This window comes from Aethalodelphis obliquidens, unplaced genomic scaffold (genome assembly GCF_003676395.1).
Source record: "Aethalodelphis obliquidens isolate GAN/ISIS:26980383/991018 unplaced genomic scaffold, ASM367639v1 scaffold11, whole genome shotgun sequence".
Lineage (NCBI taxonomy): Eukaryota > Metazoa > Chordata > Mammalia > Artiodactyla > Delphinidae > Aethalodelphis > Aethalodelphis obliquidens.
This window is the reverse complement of record NW_020837955.1, coordinates 11,826,977-11,843,471: the sequence shown is the minus strand read 5'-3', so window position 1 is coordinate 11,843,471 and position 16,495 is coordinate 11,826,977. Positions and strand designations below refer to the sequence as shown.

Below are 16,495 nucleotides of genomic sequence, written 5' to 3'. Positions count from 1 at the left end.
ATATATATATATATATATATATATATATATATATATATATATATATAGACTTCCCAAAGTATCACACATTAACATTTGGAGTCATTTCATTCTCAAAGACTGAAGTTACCTTGTTACGAGGATCATCAAACATCTGTAGTCTCTCAGAAACGTCAGAAGATGGATTAAGGAGATCAAAAAGCTCTTCATTATAGATTTCCAACAGTGACACTTTGACTGAAAATTCAGTACCATTATCAGTAAGTTTCTCAAAAATTTGATGAAGAGTACGTGGAATTATACCAGCCAAAGGATCCTGAAATTGTAACATTAATAAAGACTTTAAAGAATGCCATTTACTGCAATAGTTAAAACACATATAACAAGGGCCTCCTTTATAGTATATTTAAACATAAGTATGTCAAAACAGGTTTAAAAACAAAACAAAACTAACCTGTTGGAGAAGCCAAGCCATTTACAACAGTCTGTTTAATAGTAATTATTCTTCCTTACACCTTCCACAAATCTGTCATTCCTGTCAGCCACTTTATGCCTGAGCATTACACAGAAACCAATTGAACCAAGCTACTTATAAAGCCAATTTCAATAATCCTTTCCAAATTTTCTCATGAGAACATAACACCATCATTTTAATCAGAAGTGTTCATCTAACAGTATATTCTCTAATTCTGACTAACTTTATGATACTAACTCCCGCACTGCAAGGTTTTCCCCTTCAAGCCCTACTCACATTCTACTTTCCCACAATAGTCTGCTCCAACTATTCTCTCCGAAACAGACCCTTCTATTATCACTTAACTGTGCCATATGTATTGCTCCTCTCTCTCCCAATAAGAATGTATGTTTCTTAAACAAAAGCCATACCATATACTTTAATTTTACTGTAGTAGTAGTTTATCCTAAATTCATGTTTGACATGGGTACTCTGATCTTTTCCATTTCAAGACAGGCCTTCAACCAAGTTTTATTTGGATATACTTCAGCCACTTTAGAGACAGAAGTCTGTTATAAACAATAAATACCTCCTCCCAAGTATATTCTTCATTAGGTGACCTTTCACCTTCCATTGTAAAGGTTTTTCCAGTGCCAGTTTGGCCATATCTGTCAAAATTAACAAAAGTATTAAACAAAAGAACGAATACACGCATCTAAACCTTTTCATCAATTTGAAAAATAGTGTTTCACTCACGCAAAAATAGTGCAGTTATAGCCCATAATAACTTCATCCAGAATTGGACAAACGACACTTCGATAAACGTCAATTTGTTTAGTAGATGCTCCAAAAACCTATCCAAAAAAAAAAAAGGCATTTCTTAAAAAAAAAAAAAACACTTCAGAATTACTTTAATAATTTTGTTTTTAATATATTAACTTATTCAGCCCACTAGAAACCATTTGACAACTTAAAGGATTAACTGAAATTTGTAACTGTACACTAGAACCTACAGAAAATATGTGTACTAGGATAACTTTACATTAGTGAACAATAAAGAAGTAGAAGCATTTTAGGAAGTAAGTACCATATCAAAAGTATATGTTTTCCTCGAGCTTTTGTCGGCCAATCCTCCAGTTCGTACACTAACTTCTTTCCGTATGTGATCACATTCTACTACAGAATGGGCATTAACTTTCCGCTCTGCCAAATTAAATGGTCTGTAAAAAGAAACACAGAAGGTTATTCAAGAACTCTTAGTTATCTGGTTATTGATGACATTTTTGTTAATACCTCAGACAAGAACAATGTGAAGCTTTAACTACACTGTTGGTGATAGAGATTAAATGAGGAGTAAATGACACTGCTAAGGCAGACAGCAGAATTTTAAGGGTTTCAAATCCCAGAAATAAAATTAGTTTTTTAAAAAGTTTTGAAAGACATGTACAATTTTGACAGTTTCTTGGAGTAGATGCTAACAGAATTAACTTGTAAAAAATGCCAAACTTATTTTTTAGAATTCTATTTCCACTGTTCTTAGAATCCAGTCAAGTTAGGTTATGATGTAGTAGAAATAACATACCAGATTTGCGTTCAAAATATTAACCTGCCAGTGGATAAATGGCACAAAATAAAAAACAGATTAAAATAATGACTAATACGTTGAGTGCTTACTAGGTGCCAGGTACTCACTGTTCCAAGTGCTTCACATGTATTAACTGTTTGTCCTCACAGCACTGTGAGGTCTAGTGGGGAACAGTGACATAAAACAAGTGATTATAAGAGAGGTGATGTTTAGAAAGGGTACGTAAAAGGTAGGAACATACAGCAAAAGTTTAATGTGGCCTTAATTGGGACAGGGTGGGATAGGAGAGAGGCATAGGTGATGGGAAAGACTCCCTGTGAAGTAATCTAAGATAATAAATGCCTCCTTAGGCATTTCAGTAGAGTGAGGACTCTCCATCCAGTCTGCTTGGGCAATGTAGCCCATTGTGCCTGTCTTCTCATTTGAAAATTAAGGTTGGTAATAGTACCAACCTCACAGTGTAGGGAAAGAAATCCTGTTTAATTTATTGTTTCCCCAGTGTCTACTACTATGCTTAGCACACAGTAGGCATGCAAATATCTGTTATACTACACTGCTTAATAAATGTCATCCTAAGGGGAATGATGGGAAAGCTAAAAAGAACCATAGTCCACAGAATAGCATCCATAAGATACTGATATACTTAACGCACATCTGGGCCAAAGGGAAAGGTGTACTCTTGACCTGAGTTCATTTTTCCCATTCATTATCACATACTCTGACAGGAAACACCAAATAGGAAATTATCTTTCCCCTCATTACTAGACGAACCAAGTTGCTATTTATTTTAAGAAGGATACCTCAATGTCCTCTGGCATGCCCCACCCCCTAGCATGTTTGACCAGTCAGAAGACCAAATTTGTGATCCTGGGAAATTTAACTCAGTAACTTCCAAGTAATATCTGGTCATGCTGTCATTTGTCAAATGTACTGAAACCTACACAATGTACATAAGTCACAGTATGCAGTATTATTAAAAGTTCAACAAAACTAAGTCAAAACCAACTTGTACTGAGGTAGGACAAAAGTATCAAGTGGAATGAATTCCTCTCATTTGGTTAAAGCTTTTCCAATTGGTCTAATCTCTTGCCTGGATGTGTGATTAAGTTACCAAATGAATACATTCAAGCTGTCAGGGCAGAGTAGTAGAAATTCACACAAATCACACATTCCTAAGAGTTATCAAAGCTCCCAGAGAGAAGCTTAAGGGACTGTTTGCACTGCAATAAAGAGTGCTGCTAAGCAACTATTTTCCTATCCAGACTTCTTTAATTAGATATTGCAAGGTTTCTGCTGATGACACTAGCAAACCCATCAATTTTAGTTGGCCTCAATACAGTATATTAAAATTCAAACAACCAAAATGGTAAACAAAGACTGAGGATTTAAAAAAAAAAGTCGTGTCCAGCAGACTTTTTGAATGAATTGCTAAATCCATTCATTCATTCCATAAATATTCATAGAGTTGTTGTACAAGTAAAGAACATCGTAAAGATTGTATTCATTGTAACCAAGTAATGAAGTCATCTCTCTTCAAATTTTGCTGATCTCTTAGGCTACAATAAACTGTGCCAATTAAAAGTGTAAAACTGGGGGAAAAAGGCTTCCCTGGTGGCACAGTGGTTAAGAATCTGCCTCCCAATGCAAGAGACACAGGTTTGAACCCTGGTCCAGGAAGATCCCACATGACACAGAGCAACTAACCCCGTGCACCACAACTACTGAGCCTGCACTCTGGAGCCCGTGAGCCACAACTACTGAAGCCTGCATGCCTACAGTCCGTGCTCCACAAGAGAAGCCACCGCAATGAGAAGCCCGCACACCGCAATGAAGTGTAGCCCCCGCTCACTGCAACTAGAGAAAGCCTGTGGGCGCAGCAGCAAAGACCCAACGCAGCCAAAAATAAATAAATTTAATAAATTAAAATAAAAAAAAACGGGGGAAAAAATCAGAGAAGAGTATGTGACAGAAACCACATGTGGCCTGCAAAGCCTAAAATATTTACTATCTGGGCCCTTTACAGAAAAGATTTGACAACCTCCGAGGGCCTCATAAGTTGTTTACTTAGTAAAGTTTAAGGACATGTTTGCATTAGGAAGGCTATTTGAAAAAGAAAAGGCTAACTTAAAAAGAAAAACATCTCTTTATACTGAAGTTACTGTAAACATTAGACACAACCTAAGCACTTTTCATTAGTGATAAAGTAAAAGAAATCTCTTTTAAGTTAAGCCTTGAAATGTATGGAGATAATAAACATGAAGTTCAGGATAATGTTTAACTCTTGGGGTAGAGAAAAGGGATGCGGAGGGATACGCTGGGACTCTAGATGTAATGATTGTTCTGTTTCTAATCTGGGTGATGGATACGCAGATGTCTGTTTCATTGTTCTCTATAACTTTTTATAGGTCTGACATATTCTGTAACTAACAATAAAAATGAAATTAAAGAAAATGAAGCCACACAGAAAAGGTAATACCACTTGACTTTACTAAACGATCAAAATCATCTAAAACTTTGCATTTGAATATAGGCTGTTTTTCTAATCTTCAAAACAAGTAACTATTAGCAGAAGCCCTAGAGTGCAACTAGAATGTAATTGGCTAGACTTAAGGTTACCACCAAATGTCTTCTCTGGCACCTACTTTAGAAAGTTAGCTATTACCTTTGATATCTACAACTCAAGTCACCAAAGCTGTGTAGGCAATAACCTAAGAAAGTTTGTTAATACACTTTTTAAATAACCTTTTAATTTTAGAATACGTTTGGATTTACAGAAAAGTTTCTGATAGTTGGTAGTTTTTAAAACAACAGCAGCAAAAACAGACATACAAAACACACAAATACCAGTAAACTATGGAGGGCCTCAAGTATCTTCAAGTATGTCCTTCCTCTCCTAGCTCATTTTAAAATTGGGAAGTGATATGGAAACCACTGGGAAATGTAGCAGAACTTTAGTTTTCTCCTTGATCTTAAAAACATAAACTCACTCTACAACTTAATTTTTAAATTTTAAATACAGTGATGTTTACTTGTTTAGTAGGGATTAAGGAAATACTGCATCTAGAATAAAAAGAGGGGACTGATTACGTTTTTAGAGGTGATGGAGGGGATGGTAATCCCAACATAAGTGCTAAAACATCTGTAAAGTAGGTGTGCAGTCATCTCCAAACGGACCAACTGCAAGGAGTGACACCTAAATCTTTGTCGACAGTAGTTTTTTAAGAAAAGAACACATTTCACTAAAGAACGGCGACCAAATTCTCCTTCTGAATAGCAGTTTAAACTATAAACTCAGATATAAATTCCTTTCTTCTGAAAAATAAAGAAAAAATACTAATTTACTCCTCACAGCAACCTGGTGTCATTCTATCAAACAGAACGCAGATAACTATGAAACAGGAAGGTCTGGTCCCTTCAGAAATTGCAAACAAAAGCCCTCTCTCCTCGGACCGCGCAGGAAGGAGCCCTGCAGCAAAGCCCGGGGCTCGGAATCCTGCCAAGCTCGGCCTACCTGCATCTCACCACCACTTGGATGTTCTTCCCCTTCTCATCTTTCTTCTTCGCAGATGAATTCGGCTGAGACGCCATGACGGTCCCCGCCGAAAAATCAAGGCCTGGTCGCGGACTCGGGCGCCGTGGGGCGTGGAGCGGCTCGGCGGCCGGCGCGGACCCGGGTGCCCTCCTCCCCTGTCGGGTGCTGGCGTGGCCGGGGAAATCGCCCTCCACCAGGGACTGTGACTGGCCCCGGCGTCTGTCCTCCACCCGCCCGAGCCTTCGAATCACCAGCCTAGTATCCGCCCAAAGCCCAGGAAACCAAGCAACGACTCGGCGCCTCAATTTGAAAAAGGAGCCGAGTCTCCGGGCCAATTGCAGCGCAGGCGCGCAAGGCACCATGGGACGCGGTGTAGACACCAGATCCCGCTCCCGGGGCGTGGCCCGCTGGAAAGTAAATAGCAGATCCGACCGTGCCCTCCTGGAACTCGTAGTCTAGTGGGAGAGACGCCGGACTTGGTAGTGTCACACTTAAACTTGCTCAATTTGGTCAATTATATCGCGTCTCTAAACCCAAATTTTCTCATCTTCAAAATGGGAATAATAGCAACCGTCTCAGAGAGCTGTGTGAGAATTAATGAGGTGGTGCGGGTAAATAGCTTAAACTAGAACATGGAAGCGCTCAGGAAGGCTGGCCGTGATTGTAATTGTTATTAGATAATTGTAAGAGAGTGCTGTGGAAGCACAGAAGAGAGAGGTCCAAAAGAAGCCCCTTTTCTCGGAGGAAACGTCCAGACTAGTTTTGAAGAACAATTAGGAAGTGTTAAGGCTACCACGGGTACGAAATTGTGATGAAAAGGACACTGAATGTTACTTTAGGACTAGGAATTTATCCTTTAACTGATGAGAAATCGTCATCCCCAAATGATTCCAAGAAAAAAAACAAGATCAGTTTTGCGCTTTCCGACAGCCGTCCTGCAGTAACTGCTGCAGGCTCAGCGCGCGCTTCCCCCTGTCTACGTGGCGCAGCGTCGGGCAGGGTCGCAAGGAGGTTGCGCAAACGCCCGCCCCAGTCAGCCTGCAAATCCCGGCAGCCCGCGCACCCTGGCCCGGCTCGCACGCAGTGACCGCTGGCTTCCGTAAGGGTACTCTGGGCGTTTCGGCAGTGCTAGGGGTGACTCGACCAGCTTAGGTGTGGGTTCTGGACCCAGGAAATAATGAATCATGGGCCTGTGCCATAGTCGGCTATGGGAACTGCGCTTCTGGGCCACACTTAGGCCACGGGAACGTAGATATCGTAGTTTCTTTCTTTTTTAAAAAATTAATTAATTTTATTTTTGTTTGCGTTGGGTCTTCGTTGCTGCGTGCGGCTTTTCTCTAGTTGCGGCGAGCGGGGGCTACTATTCGTTGTGGTGCGCGGGCTTCTCATCGCAGTGGCTTCTCTTGTTGCGGAGCACGGGGTCTAGGTGCATGGGCTTCAGTAGTTGTGGCGTGCGGGCTCAGTAGTTGTGGCTCACGGGCTCTAGAGCGCAGGCTCAGTAGTTGTGGCACATGGGCTTAGTTGCTCTGTGGCATGTGGGATCTTCCCAGACCAGGGCTGGAACCCGTGTCCCCTGCATTGGCAGGTGGATTCTTAACCACTGTGCCACCAGGTAAGTCCCAAGATACATTGTAGTTTCTTAAGTGACAGCCAGGTGGGGTGGAAAGCTCTCAGGCCCCTTTAAGTGTTCCTCTGCTTATTAACCTCCTACATTCCCCCAAGGAAACATCTCCATCTACAGCTTAGATGGATGGTCCTCTCCATCCTGCATAGCCAGGTGTCTACTGATATCTCCTCTTAGATGGCTCACCAGCATCTCACAATGGACCTGTCCAAAACAGGTCCCCCCTTTACCCCCCTTACCACCACCCTAATCTTTCTCATTTAGACACGTGGTGCTAACCAGACCTTTGATTCCTTTCTTCTCCGCGTCTAGTGCAGTCCTGTTGCTTTTATCACCTCTGCCCTCCACTCTATTCCAAGTCTCTTTTATCTCTTCCCTGAGTAACTGTCCTTATCAACCTACTTAACAGGTCTCGCTGCTTCTGCTCTTTTCCATTCCCACTGCATTCACTCAGCAAAGGGAAGGCTATTTTTTTAAAAACGAACAGATTATGCCCTTCATGTACTTTATAACCTTACATTAGCTTCTCATTGTATACCTAGGATAAAATCCAAACTCTTTACCATGTTCTGTAAGGCCCTTGTCAGGAAGGGAAAAATTTCTCCCTTTACCCATGCTGAATTCTTGTTGTTGGACTAATGAAATAGACACAAGACAGATTAACAGGCGGAAAAAACTAATTTTAACTGGAGCACAAGGAAGTCTCATAGAAATGGGACCTAGGAAGTGGCCAAAGCAGGCAGCTTGTAATTTTTAGACAAAGAAACAATAAATTTATGAGAAATTGACAGAGAAACTGAGTTTGGGGTGCTCAATTAGCAAATAATCTAAACAGAGTTTAGGCTTGGGGTAGCAAATTAAAGAAGTCACAAGATCTGTCTATATAGGCTTCTTGCCTGAATTCCCTGTCTCTGGCGATAAGGGTGTCCTTTTAACCTCTAGATGCAAGGAGTGCACCTTTCACATGAGAGGTTTATTTCCTGCTCACAGGGAGACAGAAGGGTCAAAGTGTCCCTGTGACAGTGACCCTTTCTTAAGTAACTTTATTTCCAAATCATCAATATGCCACTGAGGTACATTTTGGGGGCAGCCTATCATGGGCCCCAACACCCTCATGATCTGGCCTTGGCCTATACAAACAACTCCAGCCTCTATCCACACAGCTTACTACCTAAGCTCTTTCCTGCAGCCAGACCTTTGTATGTGCTGTACCATCTCCCTACAACTCTCTAGTTTGGCTCCTTGCATGGCTTACCCATTCTCATCCTTCGGATCTCAACTCAACTTTCTCTTTAAAAACACCCTTCTTGACCATTCTATCTAAAACATATTCCTCCTTTAATTTTCTGTCTCAAGATGCTGATTATTTCATTCATAACACTTACTATAATCTATAATTACATTGTCACTGTATTGTCTATCTACCTTGCTAGAATGAAAGTTTCTTCAGGGACTGTGTTTTGCTCAATATTCCCCGACCAGGGATGGAACCTGTGCCCCCTGCAGTGGAATCGCGGAGTCTTAACTGCCAGGGAAGTCCCTCCCAGTGTCTTGAATGGAGCCTTACACAAAGTAGTCAATAAAAAAATATATGAGTACCTGTAGGAAATTACTTAACCTCTCTCAACCTTGGTTTCCCTGTCTGTAAAATGGAGATAATAATCATTACTATTATTGTAAGAATTAAAATAATAACATGTGTAAAGTACCTGGCACATAATAGGTCAAGAAATGTTAATTTCTTCTCCTTTTCTTTCTCATTAGTAAATATCTAAACTATATTTAAGGAATTCCCTGGCAGTCTAGTGGTTAGGACTAAGCACTTTCACTGCTGGGGCCCAGGTTAGTTCCCTGTCCAGGAACTAAGGTTCCACAAGACGCGTGGCACGGCCAAAAAAATAAAAAAACAAAAAACAATATTTACATTAGCTGACATTCGGGTTGATGCAAGAAATTCAAGAGTCTCCATTTGTTAATAGTTATAGCTGCCATTTATCTAGGGCTACCATGTGTCAGACTTTATGAAAGACTTTGTGTGCACCATCTTATTTAATCTTCAGAACAACTCTTTGAAACAGAAACTAGTATTTCTCACTCTTTTATGAATAAACAGGCCAACTAAGTATATTGTCTGTAGTCTACAGCTAATAAATAACAGAGAAGGAACTCAGAATTCTTTCTGATCCCAAATCCCAGATTGTTAACTGCTATCTCCCTCACCTAGTTCACCTAATTTTTTCATGTGGTCAGTGCACCTGCATCCCATTTTCATCATACCCTTATTGAGTTGCTTATTACAAGCCAGGCATTGTAGAAATAGGCTGAATTATAGTTCCTGCCCTCGAGACTAGACTAAATCTAACGGAGATGGCCAGGGTCTTATGGAAATTTGTAAGAGTTTTGTTCCACTAGGCAGGTGGCTGTCATTGATATGTTATTTTACACTCTCTGTGGAGCTCAAACTACTCAGGTGAGTCAACACTTCTCTCTTGAAAGTTCGCCCATGTTTAGAAATTATTTTTAATACTCTAGGAATAGTTAACCTAAATTCTACCAGTGCGATATCATTGGCCATGTGTTTGACCTGGCATTCTCTCTTTCAAGAGTATGTATATTTCTTGTATAAATTATTTTAAATTGAATTTTATTTTTCTTAAATTAAAACGTGGACATCATTTTGAAAGTTAAATAGTTTCTAAAGGGCTTATAAAAACAACAACAAAAAAACTATTTCCCTGCTTTATCTCACCCCAATCCCTCCAGACCTCCACTCCAGAAACAACTACTTTCAACTTAGCTACTTTTCTAGCATTTACACATTTTCATTTTTGTAAAGAATTTGTATGTACTGTTACCTTTTGATTAATCAATTTTAGACTTCATTTATTGACTTCCTCTTATGGAAGATGAGGATTTAGTTCTCAAACTTTACTATCCCCTCTGCTTTCCCTTCCCCATACCCCCAATATTACAATTTTTGTTAAATCAAAGACCTGTATTTAGGTTATACGCCTACTCATAGCTGAGCATTTCAATCTAGTGAGATTATGTTTCCTTTACTTTTTGTCTATTCTAAAGTTAATAACTGCCCAGTTTCGTTTGATTAGTTTTCCTTATTTTCCTAATTCTTCCTATAGCCCCTCAGTAAAACTTTCCACCAATTCAATCACAACAGAAATCTATCAGTTTCAAGTTGTTTGTAATTGAACTGCTTACTCTCTAGGCCTGTACCAGCTGCCATCCTAGGGTTTCCCTTGGCTTGTTTTTGGTTTTTTCCTATTTATTTATTTATTGGCCATGCTGTGTGGCATGCAGGATCTTGGAATTCCCTTTGCCAGTTTCCTGGGTTGGAGATCATGTTTTCTGGATCTCATCTGTGTACTCTTTCCTGCTTTACTCCCTTATTTACTCATGTAGCTTCCTGAGAAACAGTGCAGAGGAAATAAATTTCTTGAGAACTTGCTTCTCTGAAAATGTTTTTATTCTACTGACTCTTGATTGCTGAGTAGGTTATACAGAGTCCAGATTCTAAGTATTTTTACTTCAGATTTTTTTTTTTGAGAGGTGTATCAGTTTCCTATGACTGCTGTAACAAATCACAGCAAACTTGGCGGTTTAGAACAAAAGAAATTTATTCTTTCACAGTTCTGGAGGCTAGAAGTCTGAAATCGATTTCACTGGATCAAAATCAAGGTGTCAGGGACCTCCCTGGTGGTGCAGTGGTTAAGAATCCTCCTGCCAATGCAGGGGACACAGATTCGAGCCCTGGTCTGGGAAGATCCCACATGACATGGAGCAACTAAGCCTGTGTGCCACAATGGCTGAGCCTGCCCTCTAGAGCCCGTGAGCCACAACTTCTGAGCCCACATGCCACAAGTACTGAAGCCCCAGCGTGCCTAGATCCCGTGCTCCACAACAAGAGAAGCCACCGCAATGAGAAGCCTGCGCACCACAATGAAGAGTAGCCCCCTCTCGCCACAACCAGAGAAAGCCCGCGGGCAGCAACAAAGACCCAACACAGCCAAAAAATAATTAATTAATTCTTTAAAAAAGAACATCCTTAAAAAAAAAAAATCAAGATGTCAGCAGGGCCAGGCTCCTTCTTGAGGCTCCAGGGGAGAATCGGTTCCATGTGCCTTCCAGCCTTCTGGCGGCTGCTAGCATTCCTTTGCTTGTGGCACATCACTCCAGTCTACCTCCATGCTTTCACTTCTGTGTCAAATCTCCTTCTGTCTCTCTCTTATAAGGATACATGTGATTACATTTAGGGTCTACCTGGGTCATCCAGAATACTCCCCCCCATCTAAAGATCCTTAATTTAATCACAACTGCAAAGTCCTTTTTTGTTTCATAAGGTAACATTCAAAAGGATTAGGATATAAATATCTTTGGGGGGACTGTTATTCAGCCTACCACAGGAAGAATATCATAAAAATACCTTATTTATTTTGATGCTGTTCTGTTAAATGCCTTAATGCTGATAAGGAACCTGAATTTATACTCTAATTTTTTTTTAAGAGCTTTGGTTAGCTGATTAAACAAGCCAATACAAATATCCCAAATAAGATTAAATGTAGTGGACTTCCCTGGTGGCACAGTGGATAAGAATCCGCCTGCCAATGCAGGGGACACGGGTTTGAGCCCTGGTCTGGGAAGATCCCACATGCCGCGGAGCAACTAAGCCCGTGTGCCCCAACTACTGAGCCTGCGAGCCACAACTACTGAGCCTGCACGCCTAGAACCGGCGCTCCGCAACAAGAAAAGCCACCAAAATGAGAAGCCCACGCACTGCAACGAAGAGTAGCTCCCGCTCTCCGCAACTAGAGAAGCCCACGAGCAGCAACGAAGACCCAACACAGCCATAAATAAATAAGTAAATAAATGTATTTTTTTTAAAAAGGATTAAATGTAGCTAGGGACTACCCTGGCAGTCCAGTGGTTAAGACTCTGCACTTCCACTTCCACCGGTTTGATCCCTGGTCAGGGAACTAAGATCCCGCATGCCATGCCGTGCAGCCAAAAAAAAAAAATTTTTTTAACGTAGCTTTACTGTGTTCTCTATCAAAAGTAGATTTCTCTTTCTGTGAGCTGTTATACGGGACCCTCTAGCGGTCAGTGGTTTTATTGTATAGCCCGTTTATATCCATCACAAACACAATCATCCAATATTTGTATAATTGTCTGGGTTGTGTAACTTGATATAGATACTTGTGTGAAGTCATAAAACATGGCTAGAGTAGGAGATAGTGATAATTCATTAATTACACTCTCATTAATCACTTCAGAAATAACTGAACTTTGGGCTTTGAAAAACTCACTGATTGGGCTTCCCTGGTGGCGCAGTGGTTGAGAGTCTGCCTGCTGATGCAGGAGACACGGGTTCGTGCCCCGGTTCGGGAAGATCCCACATGCCGCGGAGCGGCTGGGCCCGTGAGCCATGGCCGCTGAGCCTGCGCGTCCGGAGCCTGTGCTCCGCAACGGGAGAGGCCACAACAGTGAGAGGCCCGCGTACCGCAAAAAAAAAAAAACAAAAAAAACTCACTGATTAAAATAATCAATATTTGTTCTACAATCAGTATTTAGTCTACAATCAGTAATTATTCCACAAATACTTTTAAAATCTCAGTGTGGAGATACCACCTCACATACACTAGGATGGCTATATTTTTTTAGAAATGGATAATAACAAGTGTAAGGATGTGGAGAAATTGGAATCCACACACATTGCTGGTGGGAATGCAAAATGGTGCAGCCACTTTGCAAAACAGTATTGCAGTTCCTCAAAAGTTTAAACGGAGAGTTACCACATGACCCAGGAAATCCACTTCTAGGTATACACTCAGTAGAAATGAAAACAAATGTCCACATAAAAACTGTACACAAATATTCAATTGCAGCATTATTCATAATAGGAAAAAAAGTGGAAACAACCCACATGACCATCAACTGATGAATGGATGTTTTAAAAATGTGGTATATCTAAGCAATGGACTACTTACTATTCTACAGTAAAAAGGAATAAAGTATTGATACATGCTACAACATGGATAAACCTTGAAAAGACTATGCTAAGTGAAAGAAGCCAGACACAAAAGACGACATATTGTATAATTCCATTTGTATAAAATGTTCAGAGGACTTCCCTGGTGGTCTAGTGGCTAAGACTCCACGTTCCCAGTGCAGGGGGCTTGGGTTCAATCCCTGGTCAGGGAATTAGACCCCGCATGTGGCAGCTAAGACCTGACATGGCCAAATAAATAAATAATTTTAATTAAAAAAAAATAAAGTGTTCAAAATAAGAAAATTCGTAAATACAGAAAGTAGATTAGTGGTTACCAGGGTCTGGGGGAGGGTGGCATTGGGGTGGTGGTGACTGCTGATTGTGTTTCTTTTAGGGGTGATTAAAATATTCTGAAATTAGTGGTGATGGTTGCACAACCTTGTTAATATACTAGAAACCACTAAATTGTACACTTTTAAATGGCAAATGTTATGGTAAGTGAATTATATCTCAGTAAAAAAATTCTTCAGTGTGATTTTTGGTATTTGAAACAGAAGTACTTCTGCATCTTCTCTCTACAGTGATTAATTTTTAAACACAGAAAGTGTTTCTGACAAAAAATATGACTCTAGACACAGACCTTACACTCTTCACAAAAATTAACTCATAGTGGATCACAGATGTAGATCGATTTTTGTTTGTTTGTTTTTGTTTCATTTTTTGTTTTTTTGGCCACACCATGCAGCTTGTGGAATCCTAGTTCCCCAACCAGGGATCGAACCTGTGCCCGTGGCAGTGAAAGTGAGAGTCTTAACCACTGGACTGCCAGGGAATTCCCTGTAGATCGATTTTTATTTTTAATCTTTTTTTTTTTAATTAAAAAAATAATGTTTGGCTGCGTTGGGTCTTTGTTTCTGCACGCAGGTTTTTCTCTAGTTGCGGCGAGCGGGGGCTACTCTTCGTTGTGGTGCGCGGGCCTCTCATTGCGGTGGCCTCTCTTGTTGTGGAGCACGGTCTCTAGGCGCCCGGGCTTCAGTAGTTGTGGCTCACGGGCTCTAGAGTGCAGTCGCAGTAGTTGTGGCGCACGGCTTAGTTGCTCGGCAGCACGTGGGATCTTCCCAGACCAGGGCTTGAACCCGTGTCCCCGTCATTGGCAGGCGGATTCTTATCCACTGTGCCACCAGGGAAGCCCTGTAGATCGATTTTTGATCTGTGGTTGGTTGAATCCAAGGATGTGGAACCTGCTAATATGGAGGACCACCTACACTATACCAAGTTATATAAGGGACTTGAGCATCCGCAGATTTTGGTATCCACGAGAGTCCTGGAACCAGTGCCTGTGGGTACTGACGGACCACTGTATATACCCAAAGAGACTGAACACTTATGTCCACACAAAAACCTGCCTGTGGATATTTATAGCAGCTTTATTCATAATTGCCAAAACTTAAAAGCTGCCAACATATCCTTTTAGTAAGTGATATATCCAAAGAATTGAATATTGTTCAGCCATGAAAAGCAATGAGCTATCAAGCCATGAAAACACATGGAGGAAACTTAAATGTGTATTCCTAAAAGAAAGAAGCCAATCTGAAAAAGCTTCATACTGAATAATTCCAACTATATGACATTCTGGAAAAGGCAAAACTATGGAGACAGTAAAAAGAGCAGTGGTTGCCAGGAGTTAGAGGGGAAGTAGGGATGAATAGGCAGGGCACAGAGGATTTTTAGGGCAGTGAAAATACTATGTATTATACTATAATGATGGATACATGTCATTATATATTTGTCCAAACCCGTAGAATATACAACATCAAGAGTGAACTCTAATGTAAACTATGCACTTTGGGTAGTAGTGATGTTTCAGTGTGGGTTCATCAATTGTAGGAAATGTACCTCTTTTGTGGAGGATGTTGATAGTAGGGCAGGCCATGCAAGTGCAGGGCCGGGGAGTGTATGGGCTATCTCGGAAACTTTCTCTCGCTTTTCCTGTGAACATAAAACTGGTCTTAAAAAAAATAGTCTTTAAAACCTTGGGAAAAAAAAGTGCTTCTGTTCATTTCAGAGCTTTATTTTTACCTTCACAATAAAGAAAAGCATTTTAAATAGGCATCCTACTAACCTAGTGCAGAATTATTGAAATATAAATCTGTGTTTTGTTCTCACTGTATTTCCTTCCAAGCAGGAAGCTAGGTCTTTTCGAAGAATAATTTAAGGATGGCAGGCGTTTGCTACTATCTTGGACCTTCTATGTGAAACCTGTTGGAAGTTATTAGTAATCTGGAGAAATTAGTGTTTTCTATAAACCACCAACTCACCAACATTTGATTTTCCATAGTAATTAGTTTATACCTATGATTATTACTATAATTTTTATGTCCTTAAATTTTACCCTAAAAACTATTATAGCAGATATGATTTTGCAACCACGATCTTGGGTGGTGTAAGAAATATCACATTACTTTATTTTATTTAAATGATATTAAAGGTGACCCTGAGTTCCTCTTCCACCTGGAAACTTCAACCTTGATTACTCTTCCCACAACTCACACTCTGGGATGTGCAAAGGTCCAGGGGTTTCACACAGAGAAAAACACGTGGGAAGAGCCCTCCAGACTTTGATTTATATGAGTTACTTCTGATATACCTATTGTGCAACCACATATAGCCCCTGAAGAGTGGGAACTCTCCTGCTTTTGTGCCACCATTAGGACAAGGGCATTGCTGCCCCAGAACTTTGAAGACAGTGTTTTCTAGGTTCTGCTCCTGCTGAGAAGTCCATAGCCATTCTGACTCCCAGTCATTTGTTTCTGGCCTCTCTTTTTTTCTCTCTCTCTCTCTCTGGAACCTTAAATAATCTTCTCTCTCCCTTCAACGTGCTGAAACTCTGCAATAATCTGACTTGGTGCGCATCTATTTTCACCCACTGAGCTGACATTTGGTGAATCCTTTCACTCTGGCAACTCATTTCCTTCAGTTCTGGAAAATAATTTTGAAGTATCCATTGAATATTTCTACAGGTTTCCTTTTTTTTTTTTCTGTTTTTTTTTTTTTTCTTTTATATATATATATATATATATATATATATATATATATATATATATATAAAATAGATTGCCACCACCTAGTGATTACTATTAATATTTTGATGTATTTCTTTCCAATGTCTATGTTTTTAATAATTGAAATCATACTTAAATATGTAGTTTCACAACCTGAATTTTTATTTAACATAACTTAAACATTCTTCCAAGCACTAAAAAAGTGTTCATGGGGCTTCCCTGGTGGCGCAGTGGTTGAGAGTCCGCCTGCCGATGCAG

At 40.3% G+C, this 16,495-nt stretch overlaps 1 protein-coding gene across 1 annotated transcript in view; it reads right to left on the bottom strand.

The window, feature by feature from the left end:
* The window catches only part of KIF11 (kinesin family member 11), a 48,071-nt gene extending 42,250 nt beyond the window's left edge, over positions 1 to 5,821 (bottom strand). Inside the window, exons 1-5 of the mRNA XM_027112056.1 lie at positions 5,530 to 5,821; positions 1,521 to 1,653; positions 1,190 to 1,287; positions 1,023 to 1,101; positions 110 to 295 (exon numbers count right to left, since the gene is read on the bottom strand). Coding sequence (XP_026967857.1) covers positions 110 to 295; positions 1,023 to 1,101; positions 1,190 to 1,287; positions 1,521 to 1,653; positions 5,530 to 5,606 — 573 coding nt within the window. The 5' untranslated portion in view covers positions 5,607 to 5,821. The remainder of the gene's footprint in view (positions 1 to 109; positions 296 to 1,022; positions 1,102 to 1,189; positions 1,288 to 1,520; positions 1,654 to 5,529) is intronic.
* Between the last annotated feature and the right edge of the window lie 10,674 nt (positions 5,822 to 16,495).